The 25,414-nt window shown below is 37.4% G+C and overlaps 2 protein-coding genes across 2 annotated transcripts in view; one reads left to right on the plus strand and one right to left on the minus strand.

Moving 5' to 3' along the window:
* Nucleotides 1-25,414, minus strand: part of hwt (SH2 domain-containing adapter heavyweight) — a 414,519-nt gene that overhangs the window by 134,417 nt on the left and 254,688 nt on the right. The window lies entirely within an intron of this gene.
* Nucleotides 8,900-12,953, plus strand: LOC117218402 (uncharacterized). The gene is made up of 3 exons (XM_033466738.2): nucleotides 8,900-9,061; nucleotides 10,833-11,055; nucleotides 12,410-12,953. Exons 1-3 carry the CDS (start codon nucleotides 8,954-8,956, stop codon nucleotides 12,628-12,630), a joined length of 552 nt encoding a protein of 183 aa, XP_033322629.1. The 5' UTR covers nucleotides 8,900-8,953; the 3' UTR covers nucleotides 12,631-12,953.

Consider the following 25,414-nt stretch of genomic DNA (forward strand, 5'->3'; position numbering starts at 1 on the left):
AATGACGATTATATGAACGAATGAATAACGATTATAACTCGTTAATTATATATAATAATTTATAAAATAGTTATAATAACTATCAAGTTATAACTAATCTATAATAATCTACAATAACTAACAAGTTATAGTCGTTAATCATTAATCAGATCATTTTTTGCCCAATCCTGCTTTTCCCAACGACTGAAACTCCTGAATTTATAAGGTTTCCTCGTCTGTTTTAAATCAAAATTATTTAAACTGTTTAAATTATTGGCTTGGCAGAGATCTGCAAATTCGATCTCTTAAATGAGCAATCAAATAGTTAATCACGTTCGAACTTGTTCCAACGTTCCGAATCATTTCAGAGTCGCGTCGATGCTCATAATTATTCACAGAAGTCCTGCTCGCTAGCTAGCAGACTATACTTTAGTAAACGGTGTCGTAGATGGTTAATAAAGGCCCGAGGCCAGACGACTATCAACCGATCGCGTCCCACGAGAAGAAAACTCTTCTCGGTAACTGCATACGGCCGCCATTAACACCCCCGAATAACTCGTCCCGGCCGGGATAATTGCATAGGTCCTCCGAACGTGGTATCAGTTATTGATACGATCGTCTATTAGAAACTTGGTCCAATATCAATGAGTCAGATGTGAGACCGTACTAACCGTCCCGAAGGGGACGATAGGTATCGAGATAGGGACCTTCGCATCAAAAGGGTCGTTACAAAGGGGCTGGATCGCAACGCACCGCGCATAATACCGTGTGATGTATGAATTTAATTAAGTAATTATACAGAACCGCATTGTACATTAATCACGGCGCCCGTCTTCTCTCTCTCTCTCTCTCTCTCTCTCTCTCCCTCTCTCTCTCTCTCTTAGGTGTCCCCTATTCCGCCGACTTTCCCCGATTTCATTGTACTACAAAATTTCCAGAGAGGAAGAGAGAGAGAGAGAGAGAGAGAGAGAGAGAGAGGAGCCATTCGCAAAAGTTCCGTGCTTCAGACAAGCCAACCCCTCAGAGACGATCGTTTTAACAACGACTCTTTTCATCCCGGAATCCCTTTGTACCGTAGCTCTGGGCGAAACTGGTTTCGCAGTTTCTCTACTGCCCAGCTACTGTACGCGCTGGTTTCTTGAATTCGTTAATTATCCAGCTAGATATTAAACAGCACAACCTCCTTCTTCATTTTTCAGCCACGCCGTTCCTTGCTTACGCGAGTTCGTTCGTTCCGCGTTTGTGCATCAAATGTTACATTTCGGCAATTATTTATTACAGTCGCCGCTCCTAATTCAGATCAGACGGCAAACTTTTTCAAATACGTTTTTGAAAATTTTTCGTTAAATAATTCTTTTAATAATTTACGGTTCATAATAATTTACAGTTTATAACTTGCACTTTTAACAGTTCTCTGGATATAAACGAATTTGTTAGCGTAGAAGTTATTTTTTCAACGTGGTACGGCAATTTTCGGTGTCGCCAAATCGAGTTTAACCGCGTTTTCGTTTATTCGGTGTACAAAACGTTCAAGATTTCGGGAAATAAATGAAAAAATTCGAGAACATTCGAGCACGCGGTAAATTATTAATTTAGCAAAATGTCCGAATCTTTCGGTGCTCGTGACGGAGAAAAGTGACGAAAGGTTCCGGTTTCGCCAGGTTGTGCAACTTGCAGCCTCACCTGTCGGAACTCGGAAGATTGCTCGGCGACGGAATAAAGTCGCCAGCGCGCCGTCACGGATCTTTGTTCGTAGTTTGGCGACAGTTCCGTGGTGAAACCGGGAAAAGGGTGATTCGAAGGGAAAGACCGTCCTCCGGCCGGGAGAACTAATTTCATAGTTTTAAGGGCCACTGGAATTGAGCCGGTTCGGGTCATCGCTAATTGGGTGCTGTACTGGCTAGATTGCGGTCACCTTGTTAGAGAGCTCGTCGACTTTACTGTGAAAATGTATCTTCCCGACTGGAGAATGAACCTTTCTCCTTCCACCTACACGTGTATCGTTACCGGCTAACCCATTATCAGACTAAACACTAATTTGCCGACACGAATTTCTGGATCTCCCAACGGACCCACCGAATATAATCGTAATTAGATTTCGCCGTATATGTATAACCCTCGCGTTCTCCTCGTATCACATTCGCATAAACACTTCCCACTTCGTTTTGCTCGGTCAGTGATCCGGCTTTAGCGGTTTTTCAAGTACTGCATTCATTTCGGTTAACTAACTCAATTATCCATTCAGTTTAAGCCATTTATTCGTTTATTTTCATTCATTTATTCAGTTAGTATCATACACTTATTCATTTAGCTTAATTTATTTGTTCATTTAGTTTCGTTCAATTAGTCATTTAGCTTCACTCATTTAGCTTCATTTATTCATTCACTTAGTTTCATTCATTTATCCTAATTCATTCATTCAGTTAGTTTCATTCATTTATTCGTTTATTTTCATTCATTTATTCAGTTAGTATCATTCACTTATTCGTTTAGTTTAATTTATTTATTCATTTAGTTTCATTCAATTATTCATTTAGCTTCATTTATTCATTCACTTAGTTTCATTCATTTATCCTAATTCATTTATTCAGTTAGTTTCATTCATTTAGCTTCATTTATTCATTCACTTAGTTTCATTCATTTATCCTAATTCATTTATTCAGTTAGTTTCATTCATTTAGCTTCATTTATTCATTCACTTAGTTTCATTCATTTATCCTAATTCATTTATTCAGTTAGTTTCATTCATTTAGCTTCATTTATTCATTCACTTAGTTTCATTCATTTATCCTAATTCATTTATTCAGTTAGTTTCATTCATTTAGCTTCATTTATTCATTCACTTAGTTTCATTCATTTATCCTAATTCATTCATTCAGTGAGTTTCATTCATTTATTCGTTTATTTTCATTCGTTTATTCAGTTAGTATCATTCACTTATTCGTTTAATTTAATTTATTTATTCATTTAGTTTCGTTCAATTAGTCATTTAGTTCCACTCATTTAGCTTCATTTATTCATTCACTTAGTTTCATTCATTTATCCTAATTCATTTATTCAGTTAGTTTCATTCATTTATTCGTTTAGTTTAATTTATTTATTCATTTAGTTTAAGATAGGCAAAAGGTAATTCGATAAACGATTATAACTCGTTAGTTATTATAACTAATTTATAATTAAAAATTCTGTTTCTCAATATAAAATCGAACACGTTATTTTCAGTACAGAATTATTCGTGATTTTTAAAGAACCAATACCTCGACGTTCATTATTCGTAATTTTCGTCAAATTCTTCGAGCTACTTCCACGTGTATTTTGTACGATTAATGTAGCGAACATTCGAGTTGCCAATTCTTGGGAAAACTTGATTTTAAATTCAAAGTTATCGAAGCTTCCAGTTGCACCTAGCATAGCGAGCTTATTTCACGATATCCACGAGCGCGATTCCAAATTTATTTGAGGTCTGACGTTCCTTTAAACTCGGGCAACGCTTGGCCCGGGTTCTCATTTCCGGTACGTGTTCACGCGTTCCACGGACATTTCTCTTCCCCCTAATTTAAGACCGTCCGACGGCCGATAGCAAATTGCCGTGAATAGAAAAACATTTCCAGCTGATTGCTAAAAATATCCGGAGACCGTGTGAAAGGCTGCTCGAAGACAGAGAGAAAGAGAAATAAAAAAAGAGAGAAAGAGAAAAAGAGAGAGAGAGGGGGAGGGAGAGGAAGAGAAAGGGAATGAACGAGGGACTTCTGAAAACGGTGATCACGTTTTTTTAATTAAACCGAAAGTCAGACACCCCCGTCGGAGGCAGAATCGTCCGCCGACAATCGAGACCGCCGGTTTAATCACGACGTAATAATGACGGCAGATAAATTAAACCGGACCGTAATGCTGTCCGTTCGAACGGCCCCTCTCGAAGAAAGATCGCGTGCCGGAAACAAAAGGCCGACAAAACGATTCGGTAAACTTCGGGGACAAACGGTATTCTGCTGCCGTCGAGATTAGGTCCGGCGAAATCTCGGAATCGGTGCCCGTGATTCCATTCATTATTCCTGCAATTTTTTGCAGATCTCTTTGAAACCGGCCTACAGACCGAAAGCAATTGCTTTCACGTTTCAGCTGCACGATAATTTATGGAATAAATGGTATAGTTCAAATATAGAACGATGGTATACATTTGTCTAATTAGCAAATATTTTGATCTATTTTAAAGGACTCCGAAATAATTGATCTTTCTACAAGTATTTCGTACTGCATTCAATTGTGATATTTTTACCAGCAATAATGCGAGGTGTATTATTATAATATATATTTTATTAATATTTATTTTAATATATATTTGTGTAAAGGTATATATCTTGTATTAAATGTATACAAGGAAATTAAACCAGCAAATAAATTGAATTAAATTATATCCAACTATATTGAAGTACATTAGATTATATTCAAATAAATTACATTATATTCAATTATATTAAATTATACTAAAATATATCAGATTAGATTTAATCGTATTAACTCTTATATTGAAATACAGGGTTCCCCGGAAAAAATCATCCGATTTCAAAAATTTCTATTTTAAAAAATTACACACAGAAAATTATAATTCAAACACGAATATAACGGGAAAATGTGCGAGTTTTACTTTTTACCCCATTGGCACTTGGAGGTTCGGAATTTTCTTAACGCGGAACTACCAAACCGTTAGATTGGTCGCAGTTCATCCGATAATATGGTTCTACACAGTTGGCCTCCGAGATCACCCGACCTAACCCCATGCGACTTCTTCCATTGGGGATTTGTGAAGGATCTTGTCTTTGTACCACCTTTACCTACAAGTGTAAATGAACTGAAAAAACGCATTTGTGATGCTGTACAAACAATTACCAGAGATACGTTACACCGTGTTTGGCAAGAACTTTCATATCGCAATGATATCATACGCGTAACGAAAGGAAGTCATATTGAACACTTGTAAACAAAAACTCACACATTTTCCCGTTATATTCGTGTTTGAATTATAATTTTCTGTGTGTAATTTTTTAAAATATAAATTTTTGAAAACGGATGATTCTTTCCGGGGAACCCTGCATTTTTGGACGTAGTTTCTTCCAAGTGTACTTGTTTCGTGCGTTACGCGCAGGATTTTCTACCGAAACAAAAATCGAATCATGAAATGCTGCAGGTTGCAGTTCGATGCTTCCCAAAAATTAGAACTATTCGTTTAACCGCCAATTAAAATTCGCCAATTTTTCGCTGTTTTCCAACGAGAGGTCACGCCTGCGGGCTCGCCGATTTTAACCATTTTTTACTTATGGTGCGCCGTAAGTGTACCAGCACTCGCGTTCTTCTGCCATATAATCTGTATATCAGATTATATTAAATTACATTAAAATATATTAGATTATATGAAATCATATGAATCTGTATTAAATGTGTACAAAAGTCCAACAAACACGGATTCTATTCTGCAGCAATGCACCGTTCGGATTTTTCAGAACAATATCTGACTATTTCTCGACTACAAAACTGCTTTCGTTGCCCGCTGCAGGCGACAGCTGGCATTTGCAAAGATCGAACGGCCGTCCGATTTGCGAGTCGCATCGCGACCGAAGTATTTTACGACGATAGGATCGAACGGGGAAGAGAATCGGAACGCCGGGAGAGTAATGGCTAATGCAGTGAAAACTATCGACGTAAATACCGGCGCGGCGGCGGGGACGAGACTATTATTCTTAGCCGAGTTTCACGCGATAGTTTCACCATGGAGTTGCCGACTGTCGAGCTAGATAAACACTTATCGAGCTTGAATTGACGGTGAATCGACGGCTTTCCCGATCGCGGGGTGGGGGGCGCCTCGTAAATCCGTATTATCGGCTCGGTGGCCGGATGCAGTTCCCGTTATAATTTTCAGCCCGCGATGTAAACAGTTATCCTGGGTCGAAGGTAAACGCGGTTTATGCATTCCTCGGCAAACAGCCAGGAACGATGGGGCGCCGAGGGTCTTGCGAAATCAATTCGCCGCCACGCCGTGGATTAGCGGATTACTTTGACAAGGTTAAGGGTTATCCGCTACGAAACTTCGAATAAATCGATTTCATTTCTGTCTACGGGAACGCGCTTGCCGAGGGATTCATCTCGATTCACGAAAATAAAATTTCACCGCGAATTTAATGCTTCGTTCGAATTACTTATTCGTGTAAATGATTTATTACAAATTTTATTACAAATCATTCGGGGAATAATGCGTATCAAAATATATAAATCACTTGAGTACAGCAAGGACACGAAAATAACACTTTAATGATAAGAAGAACTTTCTAACGTTTGTACTTTTCGTGCAATACCTCATTTTCGTCGAAAATTTTGGGTTTTTACGAAAGTTCGTTTATTTAAAAAAACTGAGGGTGATGGAGCAATTCGGTTTTCGGATTCTTGTTCAGGGAGTGAAGCTCCACAAGAATTTCATAGTGGCTATGGGAACTCAAAAATCGTGTCGGACAGTGAAATTAGTGACGATATAGAAGAATATTTGTCGAGCAAATTAGCCCTTTCACCAGCTCAACCAATTTTAGAAAAGTTATTCCGTTTTAAATGGTGCTCACATCCATGTATTTATAAAACCACGATTGTAAATATTCCACACGTTTAGCTCGAATATTATGTTTTTAGCTCGAAAGCTCGAAAAGCTCAAAAAGCTCGAAAGCTCAAGATCATAAGCTCAACGCTCAAAAGCTCAAGATTCATAAGCTTAATGTTTAAAAAGCTCGAAAGCTCAAGATTCGTAAGCTCAATACTCAAAAAACTCGAAAGCTCGAAAACTCAAAGCTCAGATTGATGAGCTCAGTTCTCAAAAAACTCGAAAGCTCAAAGCTCAGATTGATGAGCTCATGTTCAAAAAGCACAAAAACTCAAGCTCAAGGTTGATGAGCTCAATGTTCAAAAAGCTCGAAAGCTCAAGCTCAAAGCTCGAAAGCGCAAAATTCATAAGCTCAATTCCCAAAAGCTCGAAAGCTCAAGCTCGAAAGCTCCAGATTCATGAGCTCAATGTTCAAAAAGCTCGAAAGCTCAAAACTCCTCTGCACTCGAAGAAAAATTACTTAATTATGCATCAATGATCAATGCATCCAAAAGTAACAAACTTTCCGACGCAACATTTGAAAAACGAAATATGGGAAAAATAAATCGATAAACTAAGGAAAAAGCGATTTATATTCTAACATTTTTATTTAAATTCCATACGAATAAAATCTTATTGAAATGAATTGCTATTCGAATAAAATCTTATTCGAATAAAATCTTATTGAAATGAGTTGTTATTCGAATAAAATCTTATTGAAATGAATTATTATTCGAATAAAATCTTGTTGGATTGAATTGTTATTCGAATAAAATCTTATTGTAATAAATTGTTATTCGAATAATATCTTATTGGAATGAATTCTTGTTGGAATAAAATCTTATCCGATTAGATATTTACACGACGCTGTCGAATAAAATTTGATTACTTTTTCGTGTTTATCAGTTGTCCGCAATGCGAACGAAATATCGTCGAACTCTGGTTTTTGTAGGTGTCGCCGGGATCGAGTACGGCATTATTATATTCACCCGATACTTGCCCCGATATCTCGTTACAATACCTCGGATATCATTCAGCACTCCCTCGTCTGCGATTCCCGAGGTAAATTACGTCGATAACAAACAGCTCGGCACAATGTCGTAATTCTCAAGAACCCGGGAACGGATGGAGGAGACAAATGTGGCTCATAGACCAATCCCCGTGTACAGAGACGCACGGCCGACTGTAAATAGGTGGCAGTCAAACAAGAGGAACACGGGTATTTAGGCACGACTATAACGTTTACGAATACCTACTGTTACCGTCGATGTACGGGGTGGAACACTTGCACGAGACCATTCGAACGTTTCCGCAATTTATATAAAATATGTAGAAATTGTCCGATATTTAAACAATATAGAATCTGCATCGATTAGGAAAGGACTATACGTGATGAAGACAGGAAATATCGCGTACAGTATACCTACAACTAGGATTACAACTACTTCACTTAATTTTACAAATTGCAACGCTTCTCACTCGACGACTCTCGAACACTCTCTACTCCAAACACGCTCCTTCGACACACTGGCTGCCTTTTCTAAAAACGTGACAATCGCATCCGCCGGCTCTCCGTCGCCAAGGGTTTTTTCATCTGACCCGGCCTTCGCCAACGTTTCTCTTTTAATACAAAGTCTTAAAACTACGGTCTCCTAAGCCTAACACTCCTCCTCGCCCTAAACGTACGCACTAAATTACGATACTACAAATATAAGATAATGAAATTAATAAATAGATAATAAGATAATAGATAATAAAATTTTGCGAATCGATAGATCGCGAATTTTCTATTTCCATGAGAAAAGTTAGTAGATTTCAAAACGGTAGAAACTTTGCTCCGATTTGACGACTGATTTCAACAATTATACCCTTAACCGCAACGATTCAATTAATCGACGACGTACACCTTAGAAATCTCGTTTAAATGATGAACCTTGGTTAATAAATCTCACAATGATTTAAACACGGAATAGAGTTGCTAATAACCTGCGTCGTTGATGCGATTTTGAAGACGTGAAAAGAAAGGAAGTAGAACCGCGCAGAGGGTGAATTCTACGCGGAAAAATAAGAAACAAATTTGGTGTAACATATTATTTTTGATCCGGGCCTCCGTTTACAAGAAAATTGACTTTTTACGCGACCATAAATGTCCGAGAGATTCCGGCGTTTCGATTTAGGCACCGGACCCTGTACACGAACAGTTGAGCACACCGACTCTGCAAACCCCCGTGAGTAATGCGTCGTAGATAACGAACTGGAATCCCGTCAGAATCCGCGTTTACGGTTTCAATATACCGAACAGTCCGCGGCCGTTGATCGTCGGGAGCAGAACGCGACGGGCGCCGCCAACAGAAAATGTTCCGATCCTGCGTGTTACTTCCGGCGTTGATTTGCACCGCGTGTTTGATATTCGGCTGCACTGCCTGCACACCGGATATTGGACAGCCGCTGGACTTGAATCAGGTAATACCTGCGTTGTTGGCGCTGATCGTGCTGAGCTAGTCGCGTATTGTTCGGGGTGCGGTTGATTAACACAACTCGGGACGGGCCATAATCGTTTCTTCTACACCACGTAATGCAGAATTCGTTTCTTTTTATGTTTTTAGTATTATTACATTGCGGTTATATTCTAGAACTAGTCGTCGCTGAGTATTGCGAAAGAAGTATAATAATGAAACTGCGGATCTTACGCATTTATGGCAGAAACGAGTACAGTAATGTCTCCCTAATTGACGCTGACATTAACCACGAAGAAGGACAATTTGAGAAGAGGAAATACGATTATTCGAGCCTTGCGGCTCGTTTTTATAGTTATTGACAATCGGTAATTATAAAAAAAACAAGCCGCAAGGCTCGAATAATCGCGTCTCCTCTTCCCAAATTGTCTATTTTAGTGCACAATTTGGGCGACAATTAGGGAGACATTACTGTAGATGAAATATAAAATGGTAATAATATAAGACGAATTTGATAATATAATTACGCTATTTTCGATTTAATAAAATAATTAAAAGAGAATTTATTTTCATTTCATTTATTCAGCGTATTATTAGTGGACTGTGGATTTTATGCATTTACGGCAAAAATTTATTATTGGTAAAGATGCAAGAAAAATTTAATAATATTACTACACTATTTTAACTAATATAAACGATTTATTTTTAGCTAATCTCTGTTTCTCAATTATAAGAACGCGGATCTTTATGCAAAATAAACATTTTCCAAGACGATTGCGAATAAAAGAAAGAAATCGAATAAAAATAAATTGTTTCTTTTAATCGCTTCGAAAAGCTGCAAACAGCGTGACTATATATTTTCAAATTCTTTTTACGTCTTCGCAATTCTATATTACAGACTTTTCTTATAAATGATTAGATCGTTAGAGAATATAATTTGTGAACGTATTATAATATAAAGAAGCATATTTGTTTAGAGCAGCGTTTCGAGGTATAGTTGGACAAAATTTGCATGCAGCTCTATGTCCTTGAATCACGTTCGCATGAGAGTTACGTTCGCGAGATCAAGCGGAAGAATCATTCGTTCGGATCACGATAAACGTATAATGCCATCGGTTACACAATATCGGCGAGCCTGACGCAGCTATACAGACACACGTAAATTCGGTGAAGTATCAGTTAAACGGGTCGTGGGTTTGCGCTCCTGCACCCGAAACCTGTCAATATTGGATCGCCGTAGTCGTACACATTAATTTTCAAACTTGCGTGCACACGCACGTTCCTAATTCGAATTTATGTGTGTCGATCGATTCACGTGTGTGCGGGGGAGACGTTCTGAAACATAATCATCGACTCGTGTATTTATGACACAATTTTAAAAGATCACACGGTCTACCCATCGCTTATCATTTCACAAAGATCGAAAGTACAATTTTAATTAACTTACGAAAATTCACCTACAAAATCATATTCTTAATTATATCGTAATGATTATCGGAATTATATCGTAGCGATTGTCGGAATTATATCGTAGCGATTGTCGTAATTATGTCGTAAATGTAATCGTAAATATAATCGTGATTATATCGTAGACGCGGATCTTTATGGAAAATAATAAGTGTTTGTATTAATTACAAGATACAGGAGCTACGTGGACGTTAATTTCTTTGCTTAATAATTTTAACAGGTTGATAGTAACGCAACAGCATTACAGTTTTGCATTTCGTTTTCTGATCATTCTCATAAATGCATAAAATCTTTTTAACAAAATGTCTCAGTTTTCAGGAAAATGGTATCTCGTGGCTGGCACGCCGATCAACGAAAGCTTAAGCAGATGTGGACAATTTTTCGTGAGAAAAAGATCTTTGAACACGTTCGACATAAAATATACCGCGCAGAGTCACAAGAATAATATTCCTATCACTTTTAACGTGGAAGGCATCGTCAGAGGGAACAAAATCATTGGCATTTGGCAGCTGCAAGGGTCGAGGAACAAGTTGGGTGAGTGCAAATCAAATATGTAATCCTGCAAGTGTTACTCCATCAAGTTCTTCATCTTTAAGTCCATTAGATTATTCATTCAGGAACTTCAATCTTGGATAAAAGTTGTGTGCTACTATTGATTCGTTCAACTAGGTCCAAAGAACATCGCGCGAGTATTAAATTTTTTAAATAAATGGTTTATAAGAAGAGCGAATTCGAATAATATGTCGAATAAATTCTTCGAATAAAATTTTATTCTTCTAATATTTCGAATCAATTCTTCGAAGAAAAGTTGATTCGTATAATATTTCGAATAAATTCTTCGAAGAAAACTTTATTCAAACAATATTTCGAATAAACTCTTGGAATAAAACTTCATTCAAATAATATTTCGAATAGATTCTTCGAATAAAATTTGATTCGAATAATATTTCAAATAAATTCTTGGAATAAAACTTCATTCAAATAATATTTCGAATAGATTCTTTGAACAAAATTGTATTCAAATAATATATTTCGAATAATATCTCGAATAGATTCTTCGAATAAAATTTGATTTGAATAATATTTCGAATAAATTCTTGGAATAAAACTTCATTCAAATAATACTTCGAATAGATTCTTCGAATAAACTTTGATTCGAATAATATTTCGAATAAATTCTTGGAATAAAACTTTATTCAAATAATATTTCGAATAGATTCTTTGAACAAAATTGTATTCAAATAATATATTTCAAATAATATTTCGAATAGATTCTTCGAATAAAACTTGATTCGAATAATATTTCGAATAAATTCTTGGAATAAAGCTTTATTCAAATAATATTTCGAATAGATTATTTGAACAAAATTGTATTGAAATAAAATATTTCGTATAATATTTCGAATAGATTCTTCGAATAAAATTCGATTCGAATAATATTTCGAATAAATTCTTGGAATCAAATTTGATTCGAATAATATTTCGAATAAATTCTTGGAATCAAATTTCCTCTTCGTTATCGGATACTACCGCTGACAAATCCTTTGTTCGGTTATCCGCGCCCCATGCGAAGTACTTTGCACCCGAGCAAACGTGTTTCTAAATAAAGCGCGTTACATAAAGCGAGACCTTCGGGAACCTTGGCTCGGAAATCAATAAAACTAATATTTTCACTGTCACGTTATCGTCGCCGCTGTCGTCGCCGTTGTCGTCGTGCCGCCCCGTACAAGGTGAAAAGTGTTGGCGCCGGTGAAAGTTCGCCGCAGAATCTACAAACCGGTGATCAATGGCCTCTGGTTCGGAAAGGGACAGTTTCGAGCTGGCGCGGTCCCCGGGTCAACAATCGGGTCGGCCCCCGTTAACTTTCGGATTTTATTATGATTCGCAGGACCGTTCAGGCACGTGATAGTGCTCGCGGACTACGGTGCCTTCGTCGCCATGCTAGTTTGCTCGGAGAGCACCGCGCCTCGCCACCAGGGATACAAGTTCTCCATGATTTGGTCCCGGGAGAGGAGCCTGCCTCCGTCGACCCTGAAGGAGCTTAAGTCCAAACTGGGAGCGTACATTAATCAAGGGGAAATTCGCATGGTGGATCATGGGTACTGCTAAACAAACCATAAACCTCCATGCTAGACCGGGTCTTGTGAACGCCCATCGGTTCACGGCACCGCAACAAATTCTATCTGATATTATTTACTTAGCGTGTACCCGTCAACGTTGGTCTACGACAACGTTCGCTTCGCTTTTCCTGTCGGAATACGGCGACTCGCATTAATATTCGGACATTTTTTCAAACAGAATAACTTGTTCAGAGGTGGACGAAATTACTTGCATTTTCTTGAGATCTTTTTAGAGAGACGTGCTTACTAGACAATGTCTATAAAATTGTTGTCAGATATTGCAATTGGTACGAATGAAAAAAGTATAAGAAACTCGCGTTTTTTATTTTTGAAAAATTCAAATATCTTAAACGATTATTATGAATGATATTATAAATATATAAATATTTTTTAAAATATTTATATAAAATTAAATAAAAATATATAATAAATATATATAATATATAATAAAAATATTATATAAAATTATATAAAAATAAAAGATAATTTATAATTATTTAAGATATCTATAATATTTATAATTTTATAATATTCTTTCTAATAATTATATATATTCTTTATAATTATTATAAAGAATATTATAAAATTATAAATATTATAGATATATATTATATATAGATAATTATAAATAATTATTATAAAGAATATTATAAAATTATAAATATTATAGATATATATTATATATAGATAATTATAAATAATTATTATAAAGAATATTATAAAATTATAAATATTATAGATATTTTAAATAATTATAAATTATCTTTTATTTTTAAAAAATGCTGAAATATTAATAACTTTAACTATTTTGCTTGTAACTAGCTGCAAGTAATAAATCGAATGAATAAGCGTTACGAGGAAAGGAACTACCCGAACGATTTCTTTTCGCAATTGAATGGATCGTGGATTTTCGAAGATCGAACCTTCTCCTGCGAAACGACCCCCTAACATTTGATGCACGATTTTCTCTAGCTATTTTATGGAACACGTAAAACCTTGATGGCGTTCGCTTACGTTTTTGCAAAATTGATACGCCCTTCGGTCGAAGATCGACGAAGCCATAAGAAAAAATCGTGTACCAAGTTTTTTTTCAAGCTCGCAGCAAAGAAAAATCTTCAATCTTCGCACTCCTAATAGATTCAGAACTGAACAAAGTTTTCTAATGTTTTTCGAAACGTTTTAGTTTACAGCATTTTCTAGAAAATTCATATCTGTAGTTCTCCGCTTACAATTTTTGTACGAAATACAAACTGTACACAATTTCTAGTATTAGACATTTGGTGTTCAAATTGATGCATTTTGTTGACGAAAGAGCATTGCAAATGATACAGTGAGGTGGGACGAATGACGCAAAACACACAAAGGACACGGCAACGCCCTTGTAATCATTTTAGAAAAAGAAAACCGCAATTGTGCGGAGGATCCGTGAAAACCACCCTCGCGGAATGAATCATTCAAGGAGGGTGACGCAGAACTTACTCGTTGAGCTCATGAAATATTCGAGCAACAACCAACTGAGCCAAGAGCATCAACACCTGCGGTCGAGATGGAATCTTGGAGCACTCGCTCTACTGTTAACCGCGGAATTTCTTATTCGGAGTGGATCGTTAATAAAACAAATTATTACGAACTATTCGCTCGTGTGATCGCATTACACTATTGCTAACCCGTATCCGAGGTTTTCAGGATTTCTGATTTTCATATTCAGGCTTTATTCTATATATGATTATTGTAATTGTAAAGACGCTTTTGGATGAAAACTTTTGCATCGAATATTCTCGATGTTTTTTCTTTTTTATTTAAAAGTAGTCTTTATTACGAGAGTCGTTTCACATTTTACAAAATATTTCTTTTACGTTCTTTTACATTTTAAGTTAAAAAAGTGGCGAAGTTACTAGTTGAAAATTATTAAAACATATCGTGTATCGAAACACTCAAAAATATAAAGAACAATACGCTTCACAGAATATACGACGTATTTTGTCATTGCTAACCATAACCGAGGCTTTCAGGATTTCTGATTTTCATATTCAGACTTTAATCTACATATGATTATTGTTATTGTAAAGACGCTTTTGGATGTAAACTTCTGCATCGAATATTCTCGATGTTCTTTCTTTTTTATTTAAAAGTAGTCTTTATTACGAGAGTCGTTTCACATTTTACAAAATATTTCTTTTACGTTCTTTTACATTTTAAGTTAAAAAAGTGGCGAAGTTACTAGTTGAAAATCATTAAAATATATCGTGTATTGAAACACGCAAAAATATAATGAACAATACGCAACAATATTTAATAATAGTACGTGCCTGAATAGAGAAGTATATTCAACAATTTACTTTCATATTATATATTCACATGTATCCATATACTTTCATAAATGTTATATCATATAAAATGAATTTAACATAATAATAAATATACAGAATATACGATGTATTTTGTCATTGCTAACCATAACTGAGGCTTTCAGGATTTCTGATTTTCATATTCAGGCTTTATTCTATATATGATTATTGTAATTGTAAAGACGCTTTTGGATGAAAACTTTTGCATCGAATATTCTTGATGTTTTTTCTTTTTTATTTAAAAGTAGTCTTTATTACCAGAGTCGTTTCACATTTCATAAAATATTTCTTTCGCGTTTTGTTACAATTTACGTTAAACAAATGGCGAAGTTACTAGTTGAAAATTATTAAAATATATCGTGTATCAAAACACGCAAAAATATAAAGAACAATACGCTTCACAGAATATACGACGTATTTTGCCATTGCTAACCATAACCGAGGCTTTCAGGATTTCTGATTTTCATATTCAGGCTTTAATCTACATATGATTATTGTGATTGTAAAGACGCTTTTGGATGAAAACTTTTGCATCGAATATTCTCGATGTTTTTTCTTTTTTATTTAAAAGTAGTCTTTATTACGAGAGTCGTTTCACATTTTACAAAATATTTCTTTTACGTTTTGTTACATTTTAAGTTAAAAAAATGGCGAAGTTACTAGTAGAAAATCATTAAAATATATCGTGTATCGAAACACGCAAAAATATAAAGAACAATACGCTTCACAGAATATACGACGTATTTTGTCGTTGCTAGACTGCGGATCTTCATGTGAACTAAGAATTGTCCTCGTTGGTTGTATAAAACATAAGTCAGAGATAAAATTATTTCTTCGTTTAATGATATCAACACAGTGAACGTAACGATACAACGGTATTTATAAATGCATCCTGTGTTGTCACAGCTCTGGTATTTTTCATTTATCCATTTTCTGCTGTAAATGCATAAAACTCGCGGTTTAGTGGTTACGTTAAAATCTTTAAAGATCCGTCACGTTCCGAAGAGGTCGACGCTGGAATTAAATTAGATCCGTACATACAGCCCGTAAATAAAGGGGCGGACCACAAAGCTTCTGAAAACTCTAGGAGAATCGTGTCAAATTACCGCGTCGGACTTAAGGACTAAATCCCCCATTAAATAAACTTTGCACAGGCTGCAGCCCATCCGGCGCTACGAAAAAACTGACCCAACATGGCGTAAACAATGTAGAGGAGGCACGGTTCCGGGCATTTACGCGGCTACTTTGAAATATATCCGGCTATTACGCGCACTCTGCTCGGCCCCGTTAATTGAACGTGATTACAACTATCGCCGGAACTACCGAGCATCGACGCGTTAACTCGACGTGAAATATCGGCCGCAGTCAGCGATCACCGAAAGCACGTTCGAAAAATGTTCGCAACGAGGCTGCGCCGCCTCGTCGGCGTTATTCAACTATTTTCAAACAATCCATAGGGTAGAGGAGCCAATTACTGTGACCTGTTCGTAGCACTCGAGGAGTTTCGGCCACTAGAAACAACTTTAGCAATTTAACACTGAAACTGCCGGGGTCTAAAAGCGACTAACAAAAATTGCCTCGTAAGAACTGCAAGAAATTTTTTACAATTTTAATAATAGTACGTGCCCGAATAGAGAAGTATATTCAACAATTTACTTTCATATTATACATTCATATGTATTCATATACTTTCATAAATGTTATATCCTATAAAAAGAATTTAACATAATAATAGATCATTGAAAAGTTTACATTGGAGATGACTGCTTTAATATATATATTATTGTATATATCTTAGATATATCTTATTCGATAAATATAAAATTAATTGTGCTTGAAAATAAACGAAAGGTACAGTAATTGGCTACACCATGGTAACTGGCTCCACTACCATAACCATCTTCTTTCTCTTTACGCGTCTATTCATTCTCTCCCTCTCTTGAAGCTGAGAGGGGTGGAGAGAGAGAGAGAGAGAGAGAATGAGAGAGGGAGAGGGAGAGAGAAAGAGGGAGGGAGAGAGAGAGAGAACAAGAGAGGGAGAAGGAAAGAGAAAGAGGGAGAGAGAGAGAGAACGGGAGAGGGAGAGAGAAAGAGAGAGAGAGAGAGAGAGACAGCAAACTGCAGATTTTAAGCCGTAAACCCCTATAAATCCCGCGTATCACAATGACCGCGTCCGTAATAAATATTGCACACAAACACCTAATGGGGAATGCCATTTCGCCGCGCGGAGTTCGATGATATTGTTTATGGAGACTACCTACGGGAACGCGATATAATGGAAATTCCGGCGTCCGGCCGACTATTTATGGGACACCGTCATGTGGTGCCCATTGCCGTTCCGCTGGCCCCTACAGTTTCTCGTGGTATATAGGCCACGTGACCGTCCCATGGAGACAACTACCCTCCACCCTATACCTCCCACCCCATAGCCTCTTTTTCCGATGTTTTCTAACGTTTACCCTCCACCCGTAGAGTCCTCGTTGACTTTATAGAGTACACCGACGAACGCCGCCGAATAAAACAATTTTCTTGCGTATACAAATTTTGCCGTACTTTTCCATGTATTTTAATGAAAGAATTCAGAACCGTTTATAACTACAGCGAAGTATTCTCGTTAAATCAAAGTGCTCCAACGAACAAGATCCATTCTACAAAAGTAGAATTTATGACACTTCTTCTTTCTGTTCTTCATAATTCTTTTTTTCAAATTTACACATACGTCGAACATAATACATTTAATATAATTTATATGAATTTAATATAAATTTAAATGTAATCAATTAAACTTACAGTATGTATATTTGCGTGTTCTCAGATTATTTTTATTTCGCATTAAATTTCTCCTATTTTGTGTAAATTCATCGTATTCGGTAATAACTGGACTGCGGATTTTTATGCAATGGAAAAATTGCCCGCGTTAATTGCAAGATGCAGAAACTGCGCCAATGCTACGTAAGCCTGCAAGAGATATCTTCAAAAATATATTTCGAAGAATTTCTGAATAAAGCTCAAGATCGTTACAAATTCTAAGTTTAGAATTTTTCAGGACACTAATTTAGATGTCTCAGCAAACTCTATCGCTTTCTATAAAAAATTCACTTGTGTGTGTGGCGCCGGCGTCATCGACGGTTTCACCACCCGTCGGACAAACAACGTTCCTCTGCGGCTAAAACGAGCTCCTTGCGGCCATTGTTTGCGGAATATTTTTCTTCGCTGCGGCCAGAGAGCGTTTTATAATTAAGCCGAGACTAAGGACTCGCCATCATAGAGTATCCAATATGACGTCATTCGACCATTCACTATGCTATTAATGGCGTGACAGCGTGCACGGCGTGTAGGCAACCGCCTTGGTTATATAAGCTCCAAAGATATATATACATATGTGTATAGAGTACACGTGACCGATCCACGGGGACACCCATTAAACCGACCCCACGGATCATGATGTCCCATGAACATCGCTCGAGGGTTCCTGGATTGTCACGTTCACAAAGGAGGCACAGGTGCCTGGGAGATCGGTGATTTCAAGAGACGCCGGTTAACTTTGCGTGAACGTTGCTGAATTTTCTATTAGCATAATTCATCCATTAAAACGTAACGGGGCGCACGATGTACCTAAGTTTTATTTTACGGCTGGCGATTTCCTCATACATATTTCCATTTGGTTTTCATTTGCGATGGATTTCTGGTGGTTGCTCGGAGTTGTCATATTTGTTTATTTATTTATTCATTTATTTATCTATTTATTTATCTGTCTATTCATTTATTCATTTACTTGTCTATTTATTTATGTATTTATTTATTTATCTATTTATTTATCTGTCTATTTATACATTCGTTTATTTGTCTATTTATTTATTCATTCATTCATTTATTTATTTATTAATGTTTTAAATCAGATGGTTTATTTAACAAACACAGGATTGTTGCGTGTGCATATGATAAATATTAAACTAATTTAATTAAAATAATTAAACTAATAATAATATTAGATTAGAAATTTTCACTGAGCATTGTTTAACGAAATTATAAATTACACGCAGTCTTAATGCAGCTTGCAGTAGTGTATCAGAAAATATATCGGAAACATTTAATAAGCGGCGATCTAATCAGCCCGAGATGCATTAATCTATCAAAGGTTAAATGTCACAGCATTATGCAGAATGTTCGCAATAGTGTGAGATGCATTTTGCGGATGCAAGCATCGCTCGAGTGTAGCAAATTAAGTTAATGGACGTCATAGTTCGGTGCTTGATCAATGTGCATCTAGTTAGTACATGTGCTCCTTAGGGGTACGTAAAACGAACACATTATCCTCAATTCAGTCTCGCGAGAGATGGCAAATATAAACGTATAGCGGAGATCATTAGAATGCTGCACTCATTAGTAAGATCGCAAACTGTATTCCTGCAAACTCGCAATTCTATATTATCAAATATTCCGGACTTTAAGCAACTGTAAAAAGTAAGGAAATTGTAAACTGTAGTTGCTGCTGAGCCACGTAAGAGTAAATGTCATATGCATGAAATGTAAGTCGTCTAAAATGGAGATTTTACAGGAAAATTGTTGGATTTGGTATTAAAATGGTTTCAAGGGCAAAGTGCAAAATTTTTTAAATTAACCTTTTAGGTACGGCTGAATTGCTGCGCGAGGCTATTTCTCTGGACGGCAGAGTCTGATACTGTATGTTCTGTCTGTATATAACAGGATGTCCCAAAAATGTCTCGCAATCTGAAAGTGGCGGATTCCTCAGGCCATTTGAAGCAACTTTTTCCTTTACAAAAATTTTCTCCGAGGCACCGTTAACGAGTTATTAACGAAAAACAGTGACCAATAAGAATCGAGTACGGCTGACGCGAGGTGGCCGAGCCAACGGCGCCAGCGGTCGAGCGGTCGAATCCCAGCTCAGCTGGCGCGAGGCGACCGAGCCAATGAGCGGAACCGGGCTTCGTGCGCTGGTTGGCTGGGCCGCCTCGCGTCAGCCGTACTCGATTCTTATTGGTCACTGTTTTTCGTTAATAACTCGTTAACGGTGCCTCGGAGAACATTTTTGTAAAGGAAGAAGTTGCTTCAAATGATCCGAGGAACCCGCCATTTCCGGATTGCGAGACATTTTTAGGATACCCTGTGGACTGTTGTAAATCGATGTAAAGACAAAAGAAGTGTGAAACAATGCATATAAAGACGATTATTTGGTTCAAACAATGAGCGAGTGAGCTATTAGAGCAAGCCACTATAGTGGCGCGTCGTCCAGAGAGATGACATCCGCGAAAGCCACTATAGTGGCGTGTCGTTCTGAAAGATGATATCCGCGGAAGCCACTATAGTGGCGCGTCGTGCCTAAAAGATTAACTCTGCCGCCCGCAGATCTTAGATATGATTCTTTTGTTTGACGCCGGCATAAAAGCTTGGAAATTTTAGATTTTAAAAAAAATTTCGAAGATGACGGTAATATAAATTCCTAAAATTAAGATATGTCATCCAAGAATTTTCGTACTTAATTCTTAGTTGAATAAGCACAATGCTATAGTTAGTTTGCTGCCTTTTAACACCCAGGAAATATAGTTCAAATGTTATTTCAGATTTTTTTAAATGGCACCAAAGTGGTACCACCGGCATACAATAGATAGTTTTTGCATGGCACCAGCGTGGTGCCACCGGACGGCATAGTGTTAATTACTTTAAAACGTATTCGTCGGTCAGCGTTCAGTATTCTCGAACAGTCGCATCTCGTCGGAGGAAATGTTAAGGTTAAAGCAGCGTGCAACGAGAGCACTAGGATCTATCTCGAAAGTGATAAAAGAGCAAACACGGCTCGCGTTGAAGCCTCCATGGAGTTCGACAAGGGACGACGACAGCAACGCGTCGGTTCCATCGCATTCACGCGGCGCAAGACGCACAGGGGACGATGACTAAGCGTGTCGAGGTCAGGTCGTGACGCGCCAAAAACATTTTCCACTTCAGCTGATCGCTGCGCAAACAATGAAAACAATTTTCCGCCGTCCTCAGGAAAACCGTTTCAACGGTTTCGCGAAGAATAATCTTGTAAAAATAATACACACGTGTTTTCGCTCGCCGCGACCACCGCGAGCATCTCTATAGAGACGATATTATCCGGTTTTGCGATACACCGTGTGCAAGCTGAAACCTTTCCGAGTTACGACAACATACTTTTGTTATTACAGCGTTACGCGCGGAGACGTTTTCTCTTACGAAAGTTTTAAAGAGCTCTAAACCAGCACGCTGAAAAACAGCCGGGGACCTTGAAAATCTTTACACGACGCGTAGTATGGCAAAGGCACTTTCGCGCGGCTTCTGAAATGTCAAAGGTGTTGCCATAAATATGCTCGACAGAGGGAGCAACCATAAATACGGTCGGTCTATAAATCATGCGAGAAACCTCCTGCGAACTGCAACTAAAATTGCGGAAATCAAAATCATTTTTCTCACTTCATCGGCGAGGCACTATTTGAATCAAATTTTATTCGAACAACGTTTCGAATAACATTTTTCGAATACAATTTTATTCGAATAACATTTCTCGAATACAATTTTATTCGAATAACATTTCTCGAATACAATTTTATTCGAATAACATTTTTCGAATACAATTTTATTCGAATAACATTTTTCGAATTCAATTTTATTCGAATAACATTTCTCGAATACAATTTTATTCGAATAACATTTTTCGAATATAATTTTATTCGAATAACATTTCTCGAGTACAATTTTATTCGAATAATCTTTCGGATAAAATTTCGAATAAACTCCTGGAATAAAATTAGATTCGTACAATACATCGAACGAATTCTTCGAATAAAATTTGATTCAAATAATACGTCGAACGAATTCTTCGAATACAATTTTATTCGGATAATACATCGAACGAATTCTTCGAATCAAATTTTACTCGGATAATGCTTCGAATAAATTCATCGAGTAAAATTTTATTTATTTATTTATAGTTTTCGCAGACGTCCGAGGATTAATGGAGATCGATAAAGAGCAACAGCAAATGTTTGCACAGAGCCGTCGCATAATTGGCTGCGACTGATAAAACGTCGCAGTCAATATCAATCAGCTCCCTTAGAATTCTCTAACCGGAATTACCGGGGAATTTATGTAATGCGATCAAAGCGGAGAGACTGGACAGAGCCAACCGGATGGAAGCCAGATTAATTTGCAAGAGAGCTTCGAATGTTCTCTCGAGCAACGGTGCCAGGCCACGTGAACTCTTTCCCGTGAATGGCGGCGCTTCGTCCTATTGGCGTGCGCCAATAATCTCGTCAAAGAAAGGAGATCCTCCACTATAACGGACTTACATCGCGGGCATATGCTTCCATGTGGTACATAGTACTGCTCGCCGGCCCTTCCGAGGGCTCGCCGAATCACCGGCGCTCGAATCTTGGAAGGCTTTCGCGGATTACCATCGGATTCGCGTCCTTCCTCCTTTCTTCCGAGAGACTGCCATCCCGGGTCTCTCGAGCCGTTGCTGAACGAGCATCGACGCTAAATGTATCGAACATCGAATGCCGAAGCTCGGTGCTTATCCCTTACATTCGTCCAATTTAATTGCGACCAGGGGACCTCTTTGCAATAGAACAATTTTCGGCATCAGACGCAAGCAGCAGCCGCCAATTTTCAAATTTTCTTCAGTCGCACAATTTCTTTATGATTCTATGATTTTTCTTTTTTCGCTGTACAATTTTACATTATAGCTACCGATTTGATGCATTTGTGACAGACATGAATGATTTAAATCGGTAAAAAGGTTGAACTGGTTGTAATTAACTTGCTAATTTATGATTCTTGCTTTTACGATTCCTGATATTATGGAAATAATATCATCATATCAATAACAGTCATATATTGTAATTAGTCTGAGGATTTTTATGCACTTATGACAAGAGAGAGAGAATGAATAACTCAATTACTAAACTGTGAAGACATTGGACGAATTTAAGGGTATCGTTACATTATATTCTACTTGTTGCTATTGTTAAAAGAGAAACGACATTTTCGTGCAATTTCTATTTCTTACAATTAACGTATCGTTTATACTCGAAAAACTGTTGAAAGTGTAACCGTTGTACGAGTTAAGAGACTCTATTTTATACGATTAAAACAATTTTACATTATAGCTACCGATTTGATGCATTTGTGACAGACATGAATGATTTAAATCGGTAAAAAGATTGAACTGTTTATAATTAACTTGCTAATTTATGATTCTTGCTTTTACAATTCCCGATATTATGGAAATGTTTCTACAAAAAATGTTTGGATAAATTTCTTTATTCAAGCATATATTGTAATTAGTCTGAGTATTTTTATGCACTTATGACAAGAGAGAATGAATAACTCAATTACTAAACTGTGAAGACATTGGACGAATTCAAGGGTATCGTTACATTATATTCTACTTGTTGTTATTGTTAAAAGAGAAACGACATTTTCGTGCAATTTCTATTTCTTACAATTAACGTATCGTTTATACTCGAAAAACTGCTGAAACTGTAACCGTTGTACGAGTTAAAAGACTGTATTTTATACGATTAAAATGCACCGAGTCGTTCAATACGGCGATAACGTGGATCAGAAAAACTATTTTGAATTCAAACGATTTCGAGTACAATGAGTTAAAAATGAATCGCGTATCAATTTTCAAATATTGAAAACGCGTTGCGACAAACGTCTTGAAAATTGACATCAAAGAATCGTTTAATCTGCGCCGAGCATCGAAAGCGACTGCTCTTTTCCGAATTAAAAGTAACGCTTAATCGTAAAAGTTGAATGAACTTGTTGCACGCGTGATACACCGTTGGGGGTGGCTAACGACGCCAATTTTTCAGGATTTTCCCGATAACCGGCCGGGTACTGGTATATATATATAAGCGCGGCATCATTAATTCGGCGATTCTAGGATTCTATTTTTGCGATCGAAGGGTGATATAGGAGCGTGTACAGCGGCGATAAGGGTGCGCCCGCGCCCGGCAATGACGGAATATCGCTGGCTGCAGTCCGCCGTCGCTTTCCCTTGCTCGTCTTCCCATGGGATTACGTCCCCTAAGCTACATTTACATATACAGCCGGTGAGTGGCGCTCGAGCAACCGGCTGGTAAAAGGAAAGAATTCAATAAAAGGCGAGCGCCCGTCCATTGTCTCAGGCTCCTAAGCCTGATAGTCTGAGATCATGGACTTTAGGCGGCGCGGGAGGGGTCGGGGCGAGCTCGAACGTATACATCTTGCAGGAACCTTCCTCGGGTCTCTGTCGACGCCGATGAGTCACCGGTTGATTAACTATGCAGGTGAAAAAGGGCCTATCGTGAAGTTCCACGCGGTCGTAACGAAAATATAAAAGGAATATGTGGAGCGACGTAAAACTTGTGCAAGAGTGTGCGGAATGAAACGGCGCGGAACAAAATTCCGAGACCTGCACCATGTTACATGGCGTTGTCCAGATTATGAGGACGAACGTGTCACGCTAGAAACGAAGCTTCTCAAGGACGAGCACTGTTTTCCTCTTTGCATTAGTTCCTTCTGTTTATTCGAATAATTAATTATTCTATACATTTATATTCGAACGATTCGTTATTCTATCTACTCATTCGAATAATTCTTTATTCTATATATTTATATTCGAACGATTCGTTATTCTATCTATTCATTCGAATAGTTCTTTATTCGAATAATTCGAAAAAGTAATCTAGAAGAAATAAATCGATGAACTATGAAAAAACACTTTATATTCTACCATTTCTATTCAAACCAATTGTTTTCCATACGAATTACTGTGCGAATGAATGCTTATTCGAATAAAATCTAATTCGAACGAATTCTTATCCAGATAAATTTGTATTCGATTGAACATTTATTCGATAGTAAAATTTTATTCGTTGGTCTTCTTATCTGCAATTATCGCTACTGGATTTTAAATAAATGTTTTTGTCTCGTCTCGTCGATAAATTGTTGCGGTGATGGAGCAATTCTCGACGAGAAATGAGAATTGAAGTGCGCGACTTCGAAAAAGTGTAGTTTTCATGTCTGCAGTTGATTGAAACTATTCTCTCATTTTTGCGCGAACAAAGCGCGGCTATCGACCAGCCAGACGACGACGGGACGAATCGACGCGAAGAAGAAACAATAAAATTTCATCGACTGGCACGCGGGGATGGTACACGTCGATACCCCGAAACCGTATTAGGCGCTGTCATGAGGCAATTTTAGTTCGTCAGGAGGGTTGGTTGATTTTAATTCGACTGTCATAGCTTTGATACTCGTGTCGGGACGACGCGAGCCTTTTCCCGTTTGCTCGTGCGAAACGGAGAGTGTAAGAATTTCCTTGGTTCTCGGTTCAATTAAAACCTTCGTCTCGAAATCATATTAACGCGCCATGCGCGGGAGAGGTATTGACGCCTTTTT

Source organism: Megalopta genalis, chromosome 4 (assembly GCF_051020955.1).
Source record: "Megalopta genalis isolate 19385.01 chromosome 4, iyMegGena1_principal, whole genome shotgun sequence".
Lineage (NCBI taxonomy): Eukaryota > Metazoa > Arthropoda > Insecta > Hymenoptera > Halictidae > Megalopta > Megalopta genalis.